The sequence below is a fragment of the Nicotiana sylvestris genome, chromosome 8 (genome assembly GCF_000393655.2).
Source record: "Nicotiana sylvestris chromosome 8, ASM39365v2, whole genome shotgun sequence".
NCBI lineage: Eukaryota > Viridiplantae > Streptophyta > Magnoliopsida > Solanales > Solanaceae > Nicotiana > Nicotiana sylvestris.
This window is the reverse complement of record NC_091064.1, coordinates 41379915-41402285: the sequence shown is the minus strand read 5'-3', so window position 1 is coordinate 41402285 and position 22371 is coordinate 41379915. Positions and strand designations below refer to the sequence as shown.

General features: G+C 36.8%; 1 protein-coding gene across 1 annotated transcript; it reads left to right on the top strand.

Moving 5' to 3' along the window:
- Positions 1-1133: 1133 nt before the first annotated feature.
- On the top strand, positions 1134-22147 carry LOC104238014 (ras-related protein RABH1b). The gene is made up of 6 exons (XM_009792269.2): positions 1134-1515; positions 9404-9474; positions 10551-10639; positions 10820-10931; positions 21478-21568; positions 21743-22147. Exons 1-6 carry the CDS (start codon positions 1399-1401, stop codon positions 21887-21889), a joined length of 627 nt encoding a protein of 208 aa, XP_009790571.1. The 5' UTR covers positions 1134-1398; the 3' UTR covers positions 21890-22147.
- Positions 22148-22371: the final 224 nt, after the last annotated feature.

Here is a 22371-nt window from a genome sequence, read left to right as displayed (position 1 = left end):
CTTCCAAACCTTCATTTTCTAACTTTTGCCAAAAAGCAGCAAATCAACCTACGGACCTGCAAATCAATATCCGCACATATGCCTAAGTCCAAAATCGTCATACGAAACTATTGAAACCAACAAAATATCATTCTGGAGTTGTCTATATAAAAGTCAAACTCCGATTAACTCTTTCAACTTAAGTCTTCAACCTTGGGATTAAGTGTCCCAATTCACTCCGAAACATCCCCGAAACCAATCCAACCACCCCCACAAGTCACATAACCACAGATGAACATAGAAGAAGCAATAAATAGGGGAACATAGCTACAATAAATAAAATGAATGGCCGGGTCGTTACATGTATGACACATATTTGGGACACATTGACGTGATCGACAATGATAAGAATTAGAGCCTGTTTGGACAAGCTTTTGAGAAGTCAAAAATATTTTAATTTGAGGTATTTGGTCAAGACGAAAAAGTACCTTTAAGTAGCAATAAAGCACTTTTTTATTTTTGAGAAGAAGTTATAAATTCTAGCTTCTTTAAGAAGCATAAGTAGAAAAATAATTTTTTCAAGACAAGAATATCCTTACCATAGATTTAGATTTCCCAAATTATGCCTCGTCAATTTAACCTATCCCTTTTCTTTTTTATTTCTACCATTCATTTTTTCTCTTTTTTATTTTCATCATATTTTTATTCTCCTTCTCTTATTGCTCTATTATGAATCGATCTCTTCTTTTATATAATGATTTATGGGTAGCTTTTTAATTTATAATAAATGATTTATTCTAATATATTTAATTTATCACGTAAACAATAAGTAATACCAGATATCCAATATTATTATCTTAAACAATTTTATTTTGAATTGATTAAAATATTTAATATATATTTTAGTTAAATAAGAATATTAATTAAATTTTTTAATAAATATATAAAATTATTTCTCTCCTTAAAATAAACTAATTGTAAACGAAACCTTTATTGTCTTGTTTTGCAATTTGATATTTAAAAGTATTTTTAAAAAAGACTGATAAAATAAAATTAAGTTAAAGTTAAATGTATTAAGTTGAATAATATAACAATCAAAACTGAAATATAGGGATTAAAATCGCTATTTTAACACTTACCAGCTTAAAAAGTCAATCCATAAATTGATTTGATTTGGTTGTGGTTCATTCGGTTTTCGGTACGGTATTCTTTTTTGTTTTTAACACCCTTGCCGTCAACTCCGTTTCAAATTTGTTTCGTCAAAACACCTCACGCGCTCCCTCATACAAAACTACAATTCCTCTCTCTCTCTCAAATCCAACTCTTGCTTTCTCCGATCACTTTCCGGCGAGATCTCTCATAAAACCGTCGGAAAATCCTGATCGGATCCGTTATCAGGTTATTTCGAAAGATCGATAGATGGCTCCGGTTTCGGCGCTTGCAAAGTATAAGCTCGTTTTTTTAGGAGATCAATCTGTCGGTAAAACCAGTATTATCACGCGATTTATGTATGACAAATTCGACAATACTTATCAGGTTAAAGGATTTTTTCATACTCAATTAGCATACTTAATGCATATTATCATTGCCTGTTTTAATAGATCTGCTTCTTTTGTAATTTTCTCTCTCTTCTGCTTGTTGTTAGTGATATTTAGTTTTTCTTTGTTGTGGTTTGTCTTGTTCTTTAGTTCAGTTTGCTATTACCTTTTTACATTATATCCAAAGGTTCAAATAGATGGACGGACTAGAGAGAGGAGCAAGAAGTGTCTCTTTAATTAATATCTTAGAGATTTACTCACTCTGTCCCAATGTATGTTGTAGTATTTGATTGGACACTCAGTTTAAGAAAGAAGGAAAAACTTTTGAAACTTATGGACTAAAACATGGTATAGACATTTGCGTGACTGTAAATCTTCTCAATTAAGGGTAAAATGAGAAGCTTAAAGCTATATTGTTTTTAAATGTAAAAAAATATCATTTTTTTGAGATAGACCGAAAAGGAAAGTGCGCACACAAAATCGAACATAGAAGTTCTATTTTCAATTTGAGAGTGAAGCTTTAGGATAATGTTATGATAAAATTGAAAGAATATTGAGAAGATAAGCTGTAAAATAGTGTAGAAAATAATGGTCTAGAAAGTGCATGTATCTTTGCATAAGGATGTATAATTTGCTTAGAGAGAATCAGAGAAGAGATATGTTAGATGTTTCCCGATGTTTCGCTGATCATATTATAGGCCCTGTTTGTGTTTTCGAAATTTTATTTGGATTATGTTGCTGTTAGAAAATTGGAGCTCTTGATGAGTCGAAACAAATCTACCCTTCCAATATATGAGCGTGACAAACAAAGCCTGAATCCATCCAATGTTATTAAAAATTCAAGAACAGTGGCGCATTGTATTGATGACTCACACGGTTTTCTACCACATGTAGTTCAATTTCCATGATGGTTAGAAATAGAAAGAGTAAATATATTTTTCTATACTTTACTTATGTACAACTGCAAAATTGAAGTGACTCTACACTCAAATATAAACCAGCCATATCTCCATATTTTGGAAAAACTAGACTTATCTAGAAGAAGACATTTTATTACACAAGAGTTTTTATAAGAGAACTAGGTTGGAAATGAGATGCTCTCCAACTGCAACAAAGGCTCCTATTTATAGGAGATGGAAAGCTATTACATGTACTGCCCTTGTTTAATTACATAGAACAAATGTCATAAAACAAGTACAACAAACATAAAAATTTTATCATGTAGGACAATTATTTGGCTAATAGACAAAGCATAAAAGTATGATCATGAACTAGAAAACAAATTGTATGGCCTTGGATTTTGGTATTAGTTTGGACAAGACATGGATGATGGAAAAGGGACCCATGAATAGTATTTGCATGACATTGAGTTTGGGTAAATTTATGGCTTGACATGTATGACTTTTCGTTGATGACATGAGGGACCCTTGAATAGTATTTGCAAGGCATAGAACTGGGAAAATTTATGGCTTGACACGAATGACTTTTCTTTGATGACACGAGGGACCATTGAATAATACTTGCATGACATTAAGCTTTGGGAACTTTATGGCAAGACATTGGTAGGCAACTTCATTGATATATTTTTGGATTTTTATGGTAACTTTTGGTGGGTTAAAAGTGAAAAACTTGTGCAGATATTTTGTTTTTTTCATGGTAATTTCTTGTGGGGTAGAGTGGTGAACAGGATAAAGAAGGTATGCATACATTTATGTCTTCAAATGGGCATGGTGAACATGATAAAGAAGGTGTGCATACTTTTATATCTTCAAATGGGTGCTTACCTAGGGGGTTAAGTAGTGGAAATGGTTTAAGACACTTGTACAGTTTTTTGGATTGGCAAAAAAAAGGGGGAATTATGGAAGGAAAGTTCCTCCCATTTTCATGAATCAGCCCAGGGAGCCAGAGGTCTTCGAAGTTGACGATGATCAAGATGGGATGATTGATTAGCTCATTCCAGAAAAGAGATATGATTCTGCCACAACCAAATAGGTAGGTAACGATTTTCATACCTTTACCTTAGATGATATAAAAGTCTTAAAATGGCCTCAAAGAGTCCAAGATTTCTACACTGATGGGATGACTAATTAGCTCATTCTAGAAAAGAGAGATGATTCTGCCATAACCAAACAGGTAGGTACCGATTTTCATACCTTTACCTTAGATGATATAAAAGTCTCAAAATGGCCTCAAAGAGTCCAAGATTTCTACACTTGGATGGTAACCAAGAACTTGGCAGAGCGAGAAACGTACATAATTCTATCAGAATTCACTTCTCGCCTCTCAGATATTCTTTGAGACTGGTGGAATTCACTTGGGTTGCAGGACAAAAATATTTTCCTTACATCCCAAGATTTTGCTTTTAACATTAGAATCTTGCATGAAGTTTTCTATGGCGATTGGCCAAAGGCATGAAAAACTTCGAAGACAACTTTTTGAAATGAAGTATCTCTCTTTGGATAGAGATATCATTGACAAACATTTCTAGACAACAACAACAACAATCCAGTAATAATCTCACTAGTGGGGTCTGGGGATGGTAGAGTGTACGCAGACCTTACCCCTACTCATGAGGGTAGAGAGGCTGTTTCCGGATTTCTAGACAATGGCAAAAATCTTTTTTCATCTGGGTGGGGATATCGATCTAAAACAAGCATTTGTTTCATCCTTACCAAAGATGTTGGCTGGCCGAACCATGACCATCATAAAAGATAAATACCAACCAATAACTTCTTCAAATATTGGTTACATTAGGCAAGCCATTTTTATGCTCTTGATGATATTTGTGCAAAAAGACCTGCTCTGAAATAGATAATGAAGAATGATCCAGCACTTGATAGAGCTTCCCGCAGGTCCGATTTAATCACAGTAAAGAAAGATTGCTTATTCCAGGCGCCAAAGAAGAAGTTCAAATGATTCAGGTTGCCAAAATTCTCAAGCGATAGGTCCAGGTTAAGAAGGAAAACAAAATACTTCAGAAGGAGAAGGCCGGGCAATGCAAGGAGAAATAGACCCTGTTTTATTTGTAATACAATAGGACATTTTGCGCGGAGCTGCCCACAGTCCAAGCAGTCTTTTAGACTTCTCTCTGAAATTACAGATTACACAGGCGTTCATTTTAGTGAGGATGACGATCTTGAATCAATTTCTCACTTGAAGATGAGCCCACAGAAAAGACTTTCTTTTCCCTGGATGTTTATGAGGAATATGGTGATGATCAACCAAAGCCAAAGGTGAAAGAAGAGATCCACAACATCACGGTGATTCCGCAAGCAGAAATCAAAGTCTATGCATCCAAGTGGTACAAACCAACACATGTCATAGCTTTCTTTGACACGGGAGCATCGTCCTCACTCATTAATCCTGCGTTCCAGATGAGTATTGGGGTGCCGTACTTCAAGAATTTCAACACCGTCTCAATTGGAATTCTGATCACAACTGTCATTACCAAACACCCAATCACCTTTGAATTCTTCCCAGGAGTGAAGTATATAACCAAATTGATTGGGTCAGATGTAAGGATTTGATTATTGGTTTTGACATTTACACGGTTTTGCAGGACAAATTCCAGATCAAAGCCAATGGGATAACATTCAAAAATTAATCAAGCTATAATGCGCAGTCCCGAGATTGTTCCAGCTCACAGAAGAAGATTAAGTCGGGGAAATTGAAGCACAAATCACACAACACTTATGTGCAGAATCTCACACTGAATTCTTTACCAAATGTGACAATCCTTCATGGAAAAATGAAGAGTTCTTCATCAAGCTGCCTTTCAGAATCTCACAATAAAAATATTTCAGCCCATCATCCATACATCACTTATTTATATTGATGATATTTTTCTATTTAGTGATACTTGGGAGGAGCCATAAATTTGCTCATTTATTTTGCATCTTTAGTGCGAAAAAATAGCATCATGCTTTCAGCCAAAAAATTAATTTTTGTGAAATTTTTTTTGATTTTTTGGGAGTGCATTTTTCCTATGGAGAATACACCCCGGGTCCTCATATTTCTCAGGAACTTCTCAAGTTCCCTTGATACTGGGTCCACAGCGAAACAAATCTAGTAGTTTTTGGAAATAATAAATTATGTGAGAGATTTTATTTCTAATATTTCTACATATATTTCTCCACTCACAAAAATGTTAAAGCAAATTGCCCAGCCATGGAGCAAGGAACAAAATAATGCTGTTAGAAAAATAAAAGAGGTGTCCCAAAGTATCAAATCTTTGCACATTCCCTCCAATGGAAAGAAAATATTGCAGACATGGATTATCCAGTGACCCAATCACAATCCTACCAATGGAAAAGGAGTACGCCGAAGCTCAAAGGCTCATTTAAACGCAAAATAAGTGCCTTTCGGAGGAGATATGGCTAGGAGAGGAAAGAAGTTGGAATTATTCTTCCACTCACCCCCATTGGCGAAATATTAAGACAACACTTAAGGAATACATGAAAATGCATGAAAACTCACCGGACGTTACATTGATCAGGCAAAAATTGCTAAGATCAATATAAATGGGGATGACGGTAATTTGTCGCAGAAGAAGAAAGGTAAAGAGAATTATCGAAAAAAATCATCCGCACATGAAAAGATATTTCACAAGAGCTGAAAAGTAAGGCTAGAAGGGATAAAAGACAAGCATAATACATAATCATGATCAAGGAAATAATTTGCATAAGTCTTCTAAACCTTTTTAGCCAACTTCCTTTCCATAATTCCCCCCTTTTCCAAACCAAAAAACTGCACAAGTGGCTTAAACCATTTTCACCTCTTAACCCCCTAGGTAAGTACCCATTTGAAGACATAAAAGTATGCACACCTTCTTTATCCTGTTCACTACTCTACCCCACAGGAAATTACCACGGAAAAAACAAAAAATCTGCACAAGTTTTTCACATTTAACCCACCAAAATTTACCATAAAAATCCAAAAATATATCAATAAAGTTGCCTACCCATGTCTTGCCATAAAGTTCCCAAAGTTTAATGCCATGCAAGTTTTATTCAATGGTCCCTCCTATCATCAAAAAAAAGTCATTCATGTCACGCCATAAATTTCCCCAAGTTGTATCCCATGCAAATACTATTCAAGGGTTCCTCATGTCATCAACGAAAAGTCATTCATGTCAAGCCATAAATTTTGCCCAAACCCAATGTCATACAAGTACTATTCATAGGTTCTTTTTCCATCATCTATGTCTTGTCCAAACCAATACCAAAACCCAATGCCATGCAATTTGTTTTCTAGTTCATGATCATGCTTTTATGGTGACAGTAGGAGGCGACTCTGAACACTTTCCCGTTATTACGGGGTTGCACCAAGGGTCTGCGCTCAGCCCATTCCTATTTGCCCTGGTGATGGATGCACTGACTCATCATATTCAAGAGGAGGTGCCATGGTGCATGCTATTTGCTGATGACATTATTCTAATTGACGAGACACGAGGCGGCGTCAACGAGAGGCTAGAGATTTGGAGACATGCTCTTGAGTCTAAAGGTTTCAAGTTGAGCAGGACGAAGACGGAATACCTCGAGTGCAAATTTGGAGTTGAGCCGACGGAAGCGGGAGTTGAAGTGAGGCTTGACTCTCAAGTCATTCCCAAGAGGGGTAGTTTCAAGTACCTTGGATCGGTTATTCAGGGGATCGGGGAGATTGACGAGGATGTCACACACCGTATAGGGGTGGGGTGGATGAAGTGGAGGTTAGCGTCGGGAGTCTTGTGTGACAAGAAAGTGCCACCGTTACTAAAAGGTAAGTTTTATAGAGCAGTGGTTAGGCCTGCCATGTTATATGGAACTGAATGTTGGCCGGTAAAGAACTCACACATCCAGAAGATGAAAGTAGCAGAGATGAGGATGTTGAGGTGGATGTGCGGGCATACAAGGATGGATAAGATTAGGAATGAAGATATTCGAGAGAAGGTGGGCGTGGCCCCCATGGAGGACAAAATGCGGGAAGTAAGACTCAGATGGTTCGGGCACATTCAGAGGAGGAACACTGATGCACCGGTGAGGAGGTGTGAGCGACTGACTGTAGTGGGCATGCGAAGAGGTAGAGGACGACCTAAGAAGTATTGGGGAGAGGTGATCAGACATGACATGACGCGACTTAGGATTACTGAGGACATGGCCCTTGACAGAGAATTATGGAGGTCGAGCATTAAGGTTGTAGGTTAGGGGAGAGTTATGAATATTTCTACAGCACAATAGAGTGAGACTAGCCAGTTAGGAGTTAGACTGAGAATGTCATTGGTCGTCTATTGATGCAGGGCTTTACCTGCTAGTTTTACTATACCAGTCATCTATTTCATATTTCGTATTCTGTATTTCATATCTCTTATTATGCTGTTATTTTATTATGCATTTTTATGGTACTAATATATCGACTCCTGTTGTTTTGTTGAGCCGAGGGTCTCCTGGAAACAGCCTCTCTACCCTTCGGGGTAGGGGTAAGGTCTGCGTACATATTACCCTCCCCAGACCCCACTTGTGGGATTATACTGGGTCGTTGTTGTTGTTGATCATGCTTTTATGCTTTGTCTATTTGCCAAGTAAGTTTGTCTTACATTGTAGCACTTTTATGTTTGTTGTACTTGTTTATGACGATTGTACTATGTAATTAAATAAGGGTAGTACATGTACTAGGTTTCCATCTCCTATAAATAGGAGCCTTTGTTGTAGTTGGAGAGGATCTTATTTCCAACCTAGTTCTATTGTAAAAACTCTTGTGTAATAAAATGTCTTCTTCTAACTAAGTCTGTCATAGTTTCTTCCTTCAAAATATGGGGATATGATTGGTTTATATTTGAGTGTAGATTCTCAAAATACTTTAGTAGTTGAAGAAGAGTGCTCTAGTAGTTGAGGAAGATTATTCTAGTAATTGAGAAAGATTGTTTTAGTAGTTGAGAAAGATTGCTTTAGTAGTTGTTGCATTAGGAGTGCAAAAGTTTTCCGAGTTCGCTGTTGACGGCCTAGTTGTGGTGAGGGGTGCCTTTTGTCAGCCTCCAGCATTCCCCTTGTAGGAAGACTTTTGTGCGAATAATTCAACCGCTGCTAAGGTGATTCAATCTCTACTGAGGTAATCCAATCTATACGAAGGTAATCCAATGTCTATTCTGATTATTCAATGTCTACTCTAGTATTTTACTGATCTCTATGATTCCCGGTACAAATGAAAAGTTGAAGTGATCTTGCTTTTCCTTAGTCATTAGTGGTCCAATGTATGTTTTAAAAGCAGCACACTGATAGGAAAAATCAACACAGCATGTATTTATGCTGTCATGATGTCCTCACTTCAGTATCATACCACAAATAGCTTTTGCTCCTTTCTGTATGTCTATGGACAATGTGGTCTGTAGGATTCTGAATTTTATGCCTGGAAAGCGGTTTATGGCAGTGAACCAGTTACACTGTGTAATACTTAACAAAGTAGCTTTCCTCCTGGGACTAGTCTTGCAGAGCTGTTTAAAATGTTTTTTTTTAATGTGTATCAAGCCTAAAATCTCGCCTACTTCCGTTCACCTTGTCTTGACAAGAATATTCAAATACTTTTTGAATTTGCTGCCTATGCAGATCAGAAGAATTCGTCGAAATTTCAAATTGAGTTATAGCTTCTTACATTTGGTTTTTCTTTGTCTTTATATTCTTAGTTGGGAATACTATCACACTGTTGACCCTTTATATTTTAATGCTTGGTTTGCTTTTTCGTGATTTGATTGGAAAATAGTTTTCTTTGTTATCTAGACATGTAACCCATGTTTCTCCTTTTCGACTATAATATATCCGTTGGGCCAAAATCCTTGATTCTCAATCTACCAATTAGAAAATAAAATCTTTAAATCTCTGATTTCTCACTCTCTTTTCATTTAACTTTATATTCAGGCTACAATTGGTATTGACTTCCTGTCAAAGACAATGTATCTTGAAGATCGTACAGTACGATTGCAACTTTGGTAAGATTTACTGATAAAATTGCAATATTTCTATCTTTAATAAGTATGACGGCTCTTGAGTATTTAAAATTGTTGATACAGGTCTTATAGATTTGTATTCATATCCATCTTTTCTTTTTGGAAGGAGGACAGTAAATTCTATTTACAGAAAGATTAACAAGTTTCAACTAGCAGTACAATGTGATAGCATGGGTTACATATTTCAGAAAGAAAATGATACAAGAAAAAAAGAAAGAAAGTATACATCTTTCCCTCCATGCTATCGTGTTCTATTGACTTTCCAAGAGGATTGAGAGAAAAGAAGGTTTTATATGTAATTACATCTAAGGTTGGAAGAAATGTCTGGTAATTATAGTTGGAATATGAGAACATGGTACAAAGTAATATAAACCAGAGTTAGTACATGGTATTATTGGAGTATGAAATTCTATTTCATCTGGTTTCTATTACGTCATCCCAAGAAATTACCTTCTTGGTTGATGGAATATTCAACTATCTTCAGAAGGTCGGATAAACCTAAAGAAAACTACTTTATAATTTATTGTTCTTAATTAATAATATAAGATATTTCAATCAAACTTAAATATAATAACTCAACTTTTTCTATTAATCTGTGTGAAGTTAACTAGCTCCAACAATTTGGGATGGAGGGAATATGAATATCTGCACTTTAAGATGATAAGTTTTCCATCTTAAGAAAGAGTTCAGTCTTCTTGTTTAATACGGTGGTGAAAAGAGTTCAGTCTTTTTAATTATCATAAATTTAGATAAGAAAAGAAACCAAAAAGAAATCTTACCTAGATTTAAGATAAAAGCATAGATTAAGTTGTTGTTTCTTGTTTAATTATCATAAGTTTAGAACTCTGGCCATATTATGAAATGACTGACTTGACGAAATGCCGTTACAAGCTAGTTTCATGGTAATCAATTTTATTTGGCCTATTTGGTGCTGATTAGGAAATGTTCTATTGTTGCCAAGCTTCTTCTTGGACTATTTTATGCTAGATTGTTTATTTGATGTACAATGTAAGTGGTCTAAAAAAGTAAAAATTAACCCTTTCATGTTGTCTTTATAGGGACACTGCGGGGCAAGAGAGATTTCGGAGTCTTATACCAAGCTATATTAGGGACTCCTCTGTTGCTGTCATTGTTTATGATGTTGCAAGTATGGCTTCTTCCGATGTTAATACTGTGGTGTGGTAGAAAAGTGTCTATCCAGTTTATCTTAAACGGACTTGGTGTTTCTAATCCTGCTTATGGTTGATGTTATGTGATTTTCATGGTATTGGCTTGACTTTCTGTCACTTACTAAATTCACAGGCTTTATTTTTCTCGGTGATTACAGGTAGGCAGTCCTTCTTAAACACCTCGAAGTGGATTGAGGAGGTTCGTACCGAGCGCGGCAGTGACGTTATCATTGTGCTTGTTGGTAACAAAACTGATCTTGTTGAAAAAAGGTAACCATAAAGTTCATTTCCTTCTCTGTTTTTTTTTTTTTTTTTTTGGGCGAGGGTGGTGTTGGTGGGCGCTGTTTGAGAACCGATGAGGGTGAAATTCACCTTCTTTTCCTGCTATTTCATCTGAATGGTCATATGGCTTTGAGTTTGTCATTTAGGGGGATGTATGTTGGTATTATGGAAAGATAAAAGTCTTTGAAGCCATAATTCTCCCCAACCAAAAGTAAAGGCAAGGAGATAAAATAAAAGGGAGACATGCAAATCTTTAGGCAACAAGTCCTATAACTCACACTTGCAGTGCTTAAACTTCTACCTAGAGAAAACAACCCATAAGATTTCTGATTTGGAAAATATTGCATCATTGCATTCTGCATAGCCAATTTGTCCAACTAACTCATCTATGCCAACTTGGTAATATTAGTACTATTTATGGAGAAATATATTTCATCACTTATGATCAAGTTATCTAAGTAGATATTGGTTCATAGCTTACAGAAGCCATTGTTAATTTAGTTCTGCACATTCTTCCCTTTTACATTCAAATTATGTTTTTTCTATATTCTGATATGTGCTTGGATAAGAGTATTTGCACAATTAGCTTATTAGCAACTATCATGAAATTTTCTTTATAATGTAACGTTTGTCTTAGAAAAAGATATTGAACTGAAACTTGTACAATATAATGCATTGTTCTGAATCTACATAATCTAGTTTCGCTTGTTAGCTACATGGGTTTATTTTCACCATGAACTATAATGAATTCTGGTCCTTAATTAGTTAAACCTCATTTTTGTAAAGCCATATCATGAAGTGAATGCACCTTTGTCCGGGTTAATGTAAGTAATTTTGCTTAGATTAAGATGAAAGTTATTATTTACCATTAATGACACAATATACTTGGGATTGGGCATTCGACCTATCCTAATTATGAGGAGCATATTAATAAAATAGACCTTGTATCTTACTCAATCACGAAAGCTAATTCATAAGCTGAGGAATTCCCTAGACCATATAGAAGGCAATATCCCATTTCCTCCATTAATGTGAGACATTTAACACCTCCTGCATGCCCAAAAATGGACATCTGAAACGTGGACTATACAACATTGGGCCCGTCAATGGATAAATTATGAATAGATGGATTTGCTCTGTACTGTGTGAAAAATAAGACAAGGAAGAATTGATTGAAAACTCAGCTTGATTATTCGCTCAAGCTGCTGAATTTGAATAGTTAATGTAGAAGTGCTTTTATAGGAATGAATGAATCTAATTAATTCTTATTAATTCTCATTGATACACAATATCATGTACAGTATTCTTAATATTTCTTATAGAACAAACACAGTATAATGGCTACTGTGAGAAAAGGTTAAGACTTTAGAGATCCTTGGATGGCGCATGGACGCACTGACACTCTATAATAATAGTTGCTTAACAAGCCCATGGTTAGGTCAAGAAACAAAGCATGTAGCTTGAAGTAAAATATGGTACTTCTATGATTAAGCGCTCTTGGGAAGTCTTTTGGCCTTAGTAATGAGTTAGTTGAGGTCCTTACTAGTTAAAGGAGAATTTTATATCTTGTGCATCTTGCATTTATGAGTGCCAGGATCTCTTCCGTTGATAGACTCTCAAATTAACATATTGCTATGATAATCTTTTGTAATTCATACTTCCACGAAAATTGTATTAAAGACCTTTCACTTGCTTTGGGGATGTAGTTGAGAGAAGGAAGTGATAGGTAAAGGTTGGAGAATAGCTGAATAAGTGCATTTCTTACTCCTATTGCCTTCTTTGCTCATCTCTCTCCCCTTTTTTTGTCTAATGCACCTACTTAGAGTTCTATGACAGTGTTGTCAAAGGCGCGCTTAAGCCCTAAAGCGAAGCGCAAAACATGTTGAGCGCTTCGCCTCGCCTAGCAGGCGCTTCAATATCGTCATCAAGTCTCTATGACATTCTTTTCCTTGCCAATGATTATAACCTTGAAGAGGCAACGCTAAACAATTGATATTTCACTATATCATAAAAAATATTCAATTCCTTTTTCCATATATATGATATTCATGCTTATAATTATTAGTCTTGGACTACACATACATATTTATACTCCCTTTGTTCCAGTTTATATGAATATATTTCCTTTTTAGTCCGTTACAAAAAAAATGACCCCTTTCTAAATTTGGTAAAAATTTAGCTTAAACTTACAATTCTACACTTAATGAGAAGCTTTTATAACCACACAAATGTTCTGGGCCCCTTTTTGACTTGTTTAGGACCACATATTCCAAAAGTCTTCATTTTTTCTTTAACTCCGTGCTCAGTCAAACAGGTTCACATAAATTGGAACGGAGGGAGTATTTTTTTTCTCCTTTTGCGCCTTTCTTCATTAAAGCCCGCGCTTTATTTGCGGTTTGCGCTTAAAGCCCAACGGACCTTAGAGTTTTTTTTGCGCTTTTCACCTTTGATAACACTGTTTTATGAGTGTGGTTAGTCTTGCTTGATCTATTGAGAACCTCTTCTAAGCTTGAGTCTTTTGATTCAATTATTTCAGCCCCTCGAGTTAGAACAACTTGAGGACTCCTCATGGGTATTTGGTGTTGTTCGGCATTTGCCTATGTCCACGACATTATTTGTTTCCCAAAAGTTATGATTCAAGATTGTTGGGGTCAGGGACACCTATTGAATAATAATCACAGGAAACAATGGAAAAGTGCGAAAACCGTAAAGGGTTCGAATAATGAAACCAAACAATACAAGTGAAGACTTAGCTTTATTGGAGTTAGTTCCAGAAAAAAATAGACAAAATTTACTTAGCCTTAAGTGGAGAGTCAGCTTAAAGGAGCAATCAAAGTAATAAGACAAGACAAGGTTTACATTGTTCTACAATAATGCCTTTGTCAACGAGTGTTTATATAAATATTTTATTTCGACGAGGAAGAAGAGAAAAATGAGAAGGGAATGCTTCTTTTATAGGCAGAGAAATATATTTGCTAACGGCACGCGCATGACATCAGCCAACCTCCCCCACCTCCCCCTCTCCCTTGTTTTCTAATTTTTTTCAAAGTTTGGGGCGTTAAAGAATTCTCTAAGTGGGTACAACTCAATGGAGTTTTCTTTTTTGCGTGGATGAGTTACTCAAGGACTTTGTGATAGTCGAGACTTCGAAAAATTAAATTTTCGAGTTAATTCAATGGATGGTCACTTAACTTTCACTTTATCGCACAAAGTTTCTATATTGATTGTTGTAATGAAAAAGTCACTCAACTTTACGTGAGTATTACGAATGTCAGTAAACTACTTTTTGTAACCATAAGGGCAATTAAATTCGCTTGAGTATCACAGAAAATCACTAGGAGGAAATAGAGGCATTTTTGATGATACTGGCAAGGTTGAGTGACTTTTTAGTTACATAAAAGTTGTTTAACGACTTTCTATGATATCTAGGTAATGTTGAGTGACTTTATTGCTATATTATCCATAAAATTTCACTCTAGTATATATTTTTGCTTCTCAGGATCTATAGATCCCGTAGTAAAAATATTTCCACCTAAATATTTTCCTTTTATTCTTGTTATTTTACTTCCCTCTTTTCATTTTATGTGACGATGTTTGACCGGGCTTGAAGTTTAAGAAAGAAAGACATTTTTCCTTTACCAAAAGTACTTTTAGAACTTGTCGTAAACATATCATGACATTTCTATAACAATAAAATTATGTCATTATGCGTAAAATGAGAAGTTTAATATGAAAGAGTTTCTAAATAGGGAAAAGTGTCATTCTTTTAGAACATATTAAAAATGAAATAGTGTTGTATGTAAGAAAGAAAGAAAGATTGTGCCAAACACTTTTTCTCTCTCTTGGGAAACGTGAAAATTTTGAAATTTTTTTCGATGGTTACCTCCGATGACCCTTTCTGTTAAATTTCTCTTTCTTCATGGAAAAGAAATTGTTCTTTTTAGCTGGAGAAAAATCTTTTGAACTCTTAGACATTAGTGAGAATGTTAACAGATGGTTTCTCCTGATTGAAAGGGGACGTCGTTTTTTACAAGCAGACTGAAGATTGACGAAATCTTCCTCAAATGGGTTTGCAAGCAGCTTCAACATGCCTCTCTGGGATCTGGAGACCTTTGCAGGAAATGGGGGAGAAAAATACAGGCATATACATACAGGGTGTACCAGAATTTCAATGGCTATGGTTGATTCGTGCGGATAGAATCGTGGATAGGAGACAACAAGAAGGCTTCAATCATTATCCCAGAATTTGGATATAGTACAGGATGGAGGGATATTGCTGGGAGAATTCTTCAGTTCCTAGACAAACCACAAATCATTTTGCGACGCACCACGCCGGAGTTTATCATATACAAATGCCGCAATGATACAAGAATGGCCGGAAAGCGGTCTAAATGCTGCAAAGTGGTGGATAAAATGGTCAGAGTTAATCTAGATGCAAACAACAACAACTCAGGTTTCCTTTCTAACTGTTTGATTGGGACCTTTAATGACGCATTCAGTGCATCACCAAAACCAGAAGTGATTCAAAGCTGGTTCACAAAAAGATGGCAAGTCACAGCCGGTCTCAGAGTTACACATCTCTCTCACAATCAATTCCTCTTCCATCTTCCTTCAAAACAAGAGGCCACAAGGGTTAAAAGAAGGTGAATGGTTCTGGAATGGGAGAAGACTTTCACTGGGATGGTGGTCTCCGGTGTCCGGCACGCAGATGAACAAGGTGAACTCAGAACATGTATGGATTAGAGCCTTGGGTGTTCCTCTTCACGCATGGTCAGAAGGTACTTTCAAAGCCATCGGAGATCTTTGTGGTGGGTTCGTTGGAGTGGATGTTGAAACGAAAAACAAATCGAATCTGTTTTGGGCTAGAATATGCGTTAAAGTCTCTCTCTTAGAACCTCCTTCTAGGGTGGAGGTAGAAGTTGGAGATTGGAAATATTGGGTCTCAATTGTGCCAGATGATTTTTGTAAAATTAGCAGAAATGGGGTCGCCGGAGTTCCAAAGACGGTGGATACAGAGATGGGTACCTCGATGTCCAAAAAGCCAGTTGTAGTTGATGATAGACACGTGAGAGGCCACGTGGGTGTCACTCAAAACCTAAATTTTGAATTAGGCCAGAGAACCGGTCCTTTAGTTCAACCAACCCCGGTCCAATTGCAAATTAAAAAGGATAGTTCTGGACCCTCTAAAACAAAGAACATGGATTGGGCCTATTACTCTAAAAAGCCCAAATATTTTAAGAGGGAGCAAAGGAATAAAAAACAGGCCCAAATTAAACAAGGCAAGCAAATCTGGAAGACAAAGAGCCCTTTTAATTCTAAACCCATCACTGCTATGCCTTCCCAGAACATTAATACGAGGCCTGACCAGCCAACAGCCTCCACCCATGATTCTGAAGCGGACGATGAAGCTGAGCACAATTCTCTCTCTCTGCATGCCAAGAACCATCTCTGGTCCTACTCTTTCTCCTCTTACTGACTCAGATTCAGAATTCTCATTACAATCAACTGGTGATTATCTCTCTCTTCCCTGGTATGATTCTGGTGATCAAATTCAGAACCCTACAATAATTGAGACATCAAAATGGACTAAATTAGTCATGGGAAAAGCATGCAAGGCATTCGGAGTTAATTTCAAAGGGTTTGAACATGAAATCTTAGAGATGGTTCTAAGGATGGAGGAAAAGAGACAGCTTCAATTGAAAAACCAAAAGTCCAAAGAAGGAGAAAGAAAGTCAAAAAAGAAAGTGGAAACAGAAGTCAAAAGGTTGGTATCCTTGGTGAATTATGATGGGGGAAAAAAGAAGAACAAGGGGAGGAAATACCAATCTTTTTCTGGATGAAAACAAAAATCCTCAATTGGAATGTGAATGGGTTGAATGACAATAGGAAGTGGGATATTATCAAATCATTAGTAAGAGATTGGAAGCCGGATATTCTTTGTTTGCAAGAAACAAAGATTGAAGATTGGAATGGAATTCTAGCAAGGCAATTTTGGGGCAACAAATGGGTTGAATGGGCAGAACTCAAAGCCAGTGGCACTAGGGGAGGGATAGTTACGGTGTGGGACAAAAGACAGTGGAACTGCATTGAAATCCAACAGGGAACTCACTCCATATCAAGTATGCTTGAGAACACACAGGAGAATTTCAGATTTTGTTTCACAAGGGTGTATGGTCCACACACAAACTGGGAAAGGGAAGAACTATGGCATGAATTGGGAGCTGTTAGAGGATTATGGGATGAACAATGGGTGATTGGAGGTGATTTCAACGTTTGTAGATTTGAAAGTGAAAGGCACAATTGTGTGAGAAGATCACGAGCCATGAGGGGATTCTCTGATGTCATCCAGGATCTATGCTTAGTAGATTTACCATTACATGGAGCTTACTTCACCTGGTCTAGAGGGGAGGTTAATATCCAAGCCTCAAGAATAGACAGGTTCCTTATATCATCTGAGTGGAATGATATATTTCGAAAGATTAATCAAATTGCTCTTCCTAAAGTTATATCAGATCACAACCCTATCATGCTGGAGAGTGGGGATTGGGACTCTAACCCATCCTACTTTAAATTTGAAAACATGTTGCTCAATACAGAAGGTTTCCTGGAAAAGATCAAGATATGGTGGCAGAGTTATGATGTCAATGGCACTCGTGACTTTATTTTGGTGCAAAAATTGAAGCTCCTGAAGAAAGACCTTACTATCTGGAATAGAGAAGAATTTGGCAACATTGCAGTGAAAAGGGGAAAAGCATTAGAGGAGCTTTCTCTCTTGCAACAACAAACAGAAGGAAGAGCTCAATCCCAGGAAGAAAAAGCCAATATTATGAAACTCCAAGTGGAAATTCAGCAACTGGCTAAAGCAGAAGAAGTATCTTGGAGACAAAAATCTCGATGCTTGTGGCTCAAAGAAGGGGACAGAAACACCAAATTCTTCCATAAGGTGGCCAATTCCAACAGAAGAACTAATTGTATTAATAGACTCAAAGTTGGGGATGACATCACTGAAGATAAAGATCTAATTAGGGGTGAGATTTTAGAATTTTATCAACAACTCTACACTGAGAATGAAAGCTGGAGACCTACTACAAGACTGGAAGATGTAGCAACATTAAATGGGGAAGAGAAAATATGGCTGGAAAGGCCATTTGAAGAGGCAGAGGTTTTGGCTGTAATTATGAATTGTGCACCTGATAAAGCTCCAGGTCCGGACGGATACACTATGGCATTCTATCAGAAAACATGGGAGGTGATCAAGTATGATATCATGGGAGCCCTTCAGCACTTTCACCAGAATGGCAACCTAGTTAGATCATGCAATGCCACTTTTATAGCACTAATCCCGAAGAAGAAATGAGCCACTGAGCTGAGAGATTACAGGCCAATTAGTTTGATTGGTAGTGTTTACAAAATTGCCTCCAAACTCTTAGCAGAAAGGTTAAAAGGGGTGATAGGAAAATTGGTGTCTAGTCATCAAAATGCTTTCATAAAAAATAGGCAGATCACAGATGCAACTCTTATAGCTAATGAGATATTGGATTGGAAGATGAAGTCTCGGCAACCTGGTCTACTTTTCAAACTTGACATAGAAAAGGCATTTGATCAACTTAATTGGACCTATCTGATAAATACACTAAGAAGGATGGGATTTGGTGAATGTTGGATTAGATGGATCAGATTTTGTATCACTACACTGAAGTACTCAATCCTGATCAATGGTGGACCAGTTGGATTCTTTTCTCCCCAAAAAGGCTTCAGATAGGGAGATCCTCTGTCTCCTTTCTTATTCATCCTTGCTATGGAAGGGCTTAGCAAAATGTTAGATAAAGCAAACCAGCTTCATTGGCTAGATGGTTTCAAGGTGGGAAGTGCAGATGGCAACTCTGTTACAGTCTCCCATCTGCTCTATGCAGATGATACTTTGATTTTTTGTGGAGCTGAAAAATCACATGTCTTATACCTCAATCTTACACTTATGATCTTTGAAGCTATCTCAGGCCTACACATGAACATGTTGAAGAGCATCATCTACCCAGTCAATTCAGTTCCAAACTTGGAAGAGCTTGCGGAAGTAATGTGTTGTAACGTGGGCTCTTTCCCTACAACATATCTGGGTCTTCCTCTGGGAGCTAGATACAAAGCTCTAGGTATCTGGAATGGAGTAATTGAAAAATTTGAAAAAAAATTAGCTTCCTGGAAAATGCAGTATCTTTCTCTGGGTGGTAGAATTACACTCATCAATAGTGTGTTGGATAGCATTCCTACCTACTTCTTGTCCCTGTTTCCAATCCCAGCTAAGGTCCAACGAAGACTTGATCAACTAAGGAGAGATTTTCTATGGGAAGGAAATAGTCAAACTCACAAATTCCATTTGGTTAAATGGCCAAGAGTTATTCTCCCCAAAGTGCATGGAGGGCTAGGAATAAAAGATCTCACTTTACACAACAAGAGTTTGTTAATGAAATGGCACCGGCGGTACAACATGGAGAACCCTGGGCTGTGGAAAGTTGTAATACAAGCAAAATATGGGGTGGCAAACAACTGGTGTACTAGACAGAGTAGACTGCCTCATGGTTCTGGGCCATGGAAACATATTTCAAAGTTATGGGGTGACTTTCAACTCAAGTCATCACTCAAGCTTGGGAATGGAACTCATATTTCTTTCTGGAAAGATAGATGGTTAGGGTCAGAGATCCTGAAAGACGAACACCCAAGTCTATTTCTTTTGGCTAGCAACAAGGATTCCACTATTGAGCACTATTGGCAATATAACTCATGGGCCTTGCAGTTCAGAAGAGATATCCAAGACTGGGAATTAAATGACTTGCGGAGATTGCTTTCAAAACTATCAGATTTTAAGGTCAATCCTCAGGTGAAGGACAAGCTGGAATGGGGAGATTCCAAAGATAAAACCTATACTGTCAAAAGAGGATATGACAATCTGTGCTCCAATAAAGAGCTGATTGACAAATGGCCGTGGAAGCTCATATGGAGAACCAAACTCCCTATAAAAGTAATTGGTTTTATCTGGACAAACCTGCATGAAGCATGCCTTACTCAACATGTTTTTATCTGTTTTTAGACTTGCTTGGGTCATGCCTTGCAGTATCAAGGATGCTTACGAGAGCTGGAGCTCATGGAGAGTTGGGAAATCCATCAAAAAAACTTGGCAAATGGTGCCTGCTACTATTTTTTGGTGCATCTGGAATGAGAGAAATCGCAGATGTTTTGATGGGATTTCAACTCCTAATCACTCTCTTAAAGCAACTTGTCTAATCAATTTATTTACTTGGTTCAACCAGGCCCCTATAACTAGCTTTGAATCTTTTTGGGATTGTGTCTGCTCCTTAGTTATGTAAGTTTTTTGTATATGAACAGCCACACTTTTGTTGTATATTTTTGCTATGCATCTTCTTGATGCCATTTAATGAAATTATCTTACTTCATCAAAAAAAAAGAAATAGTGTTGTATAAATGGAACAGAGGGACACCACCGTCATAAAAATTGGAATAGACAGAGTAGTATTGATATATGTGGGGTATTTCGTGGGTCCCAAAAAGTCGTATCAGAGTATTGCAATAATTCTTTGCCGAGATTGTTATGTATGAGTATTGTCAATGTGTACAAGTTATCTTTATACATACTATATCAATACATATGGTATATTATTCATACTTATGGTATATGAACATTTGGTTATTTTGTATATGTATAATGTGGTTCATACTTACGGGTTAGTATTCACATCTAAGATACTATTCACATTGTACTATTGACTAGTACTATTCACAGTAGATGCTAAAAAAAATATCGAGAACAAATAAATAAAGAAAATCAAGATTTTTATGTGGGCAAACCTTAAAGGAAAAAATCCACTAGGTACCTTGTATTTGCCAGATGCTTCATTTTTCCTCTTCCAAGGACTTCTGGAGGCCTCAACGAATCCTCCAGACAGCTTTTGCACTTCTCGACTACTTACACCTCATATGCATAAGTATGTGGTAAGAGTGTGCCTGTGGATATTGGAGCAAATGGGTTCATACTGAGCGTTATCCTGATATTCAAACTTGGGATTGCCAGGGCATTATTCCTATTTCTCAGCCTTTCAACTATCCCCTTGGGAACAAGATAAAGTCTCTTAACTTTAGCAGTACATCGAGGCAGGGATTGTACAGGTCCTTAACTTTCCACCCATCTTATTCAATGGTAGAGGAGGAATGTGCACTGGCTTCATGGGGTTGCAACTGAAGTGGCAAAGCAAGCATATCTGTGTTACAAATACCACAACTGCTCCGTATAAATAAATAAAAAAGTACCACATCTGTGTTTCTGATAGGCTTAGGGTGCTAACACTTACCTTTTGTTATAAGCAAAGAGGAGTCTGCCAACTCGACTGGTTGTATATTTGTGCAATTTGTGTTGTGCTGTCTCTCATTGGTACATTATTTTTTTTTGTTTTTTGTTTTAATTTTTTCTAATTATCTTCATAGTATGCTATACTTATCATGCATTCTTCCTTTGACTGAATTATAGGCAAGTTTCAATAGAGGAAGCAGAAGCAAAAGCTCGTGAACTAAATGTCATGTTTATTGAAACCAGTGCTAAGGCTGGCTTTAATATAAAAGTAAGTAAAGTTATCGATGGATGATGATATGTGCACCATTTACTCTGTTATACCCACAAAAAAAAGAAAAAAAAAAGAAAAGAATACCGTGATATGATTAAGTTAGTTCTTTTCAGTTTAGTCCTGCACCTATGTATCTTTTGGTTGCTCATAGTGCTTAATATACAACTGCAGCCTCTATTTAGAAAAATTGCCGCGGCATTGCCAGGAATGGAGACGTTATCTTCTGCTAAGCAAGAAGACATGGTCGATGTCAACCTCAAGTCAAGCAACACGAATGCATCCCAGTCACAAGCACAGTCAGGAGGATGTGCCTGTTAACTTTAATGGTTAGAAGTTCCTTGGTCTACGATTTTGTTCTTATAGTCAACAACAAATGTGTGTAAAGTTCTTTAACTTTCATAGCATCTGAATTTTGATTTTGTTTTTTTGGGATGGACTTTTGAGTTTGATGCAGGAGATTGTCATCATAGTTGACTAGGACCTAGTATGTGTCAGCTATCTTTTTCTAGATATATGCAGTTTTGGCTATTCCCTGTTGGAACAAGAATTTTAAGCACATATGGATCCGTTGATTTACTCGAGTTCTGCAATTGAATACTCCCTCTGTTCAGTTTATGTGAACCTATTTCCTTTTTGGTCCGTTCTAAAAAGAATGACCCCTTTCTAAATTTGGTAACAATTTAGCTTAAACTTACAATTCTACCCTTAATGAGAAGCTTTTATAACCACACAAATACTCTGACCCCCTTTTTGACTTGTTTAGGAACACAAATTTCAAAAATCTTCATTTTTTCTTAAGC

What these genes read in the sequence shown, in the direction of transcription:
- LOC104238014 (XM_009792269.2), top strand. Translation starts at nt 1,399, where the DNA reads ATGGCTCCGGTTTCGGCGCTTGCAAAGTATAAGCTCGTTTTTTTAGGA. An exon ending in AATTCGACAATACTTATCAG is followed by an intron (nt 1,516 to 9,403) that starts GTTAAAGGATTT and finishes CTTTATATTCAG; the next exon opens with GCTACAATTGGTATTGACTT. An exon ending in CATTGTTTATGATGTTGCAA is followed by an intron (nt 10,640 to 10,819) that starts GTATGGCTTCTT and finishes CGGTGATTACAG; the next exon opens with GTAGGCAGTCCTTCTTAAAC.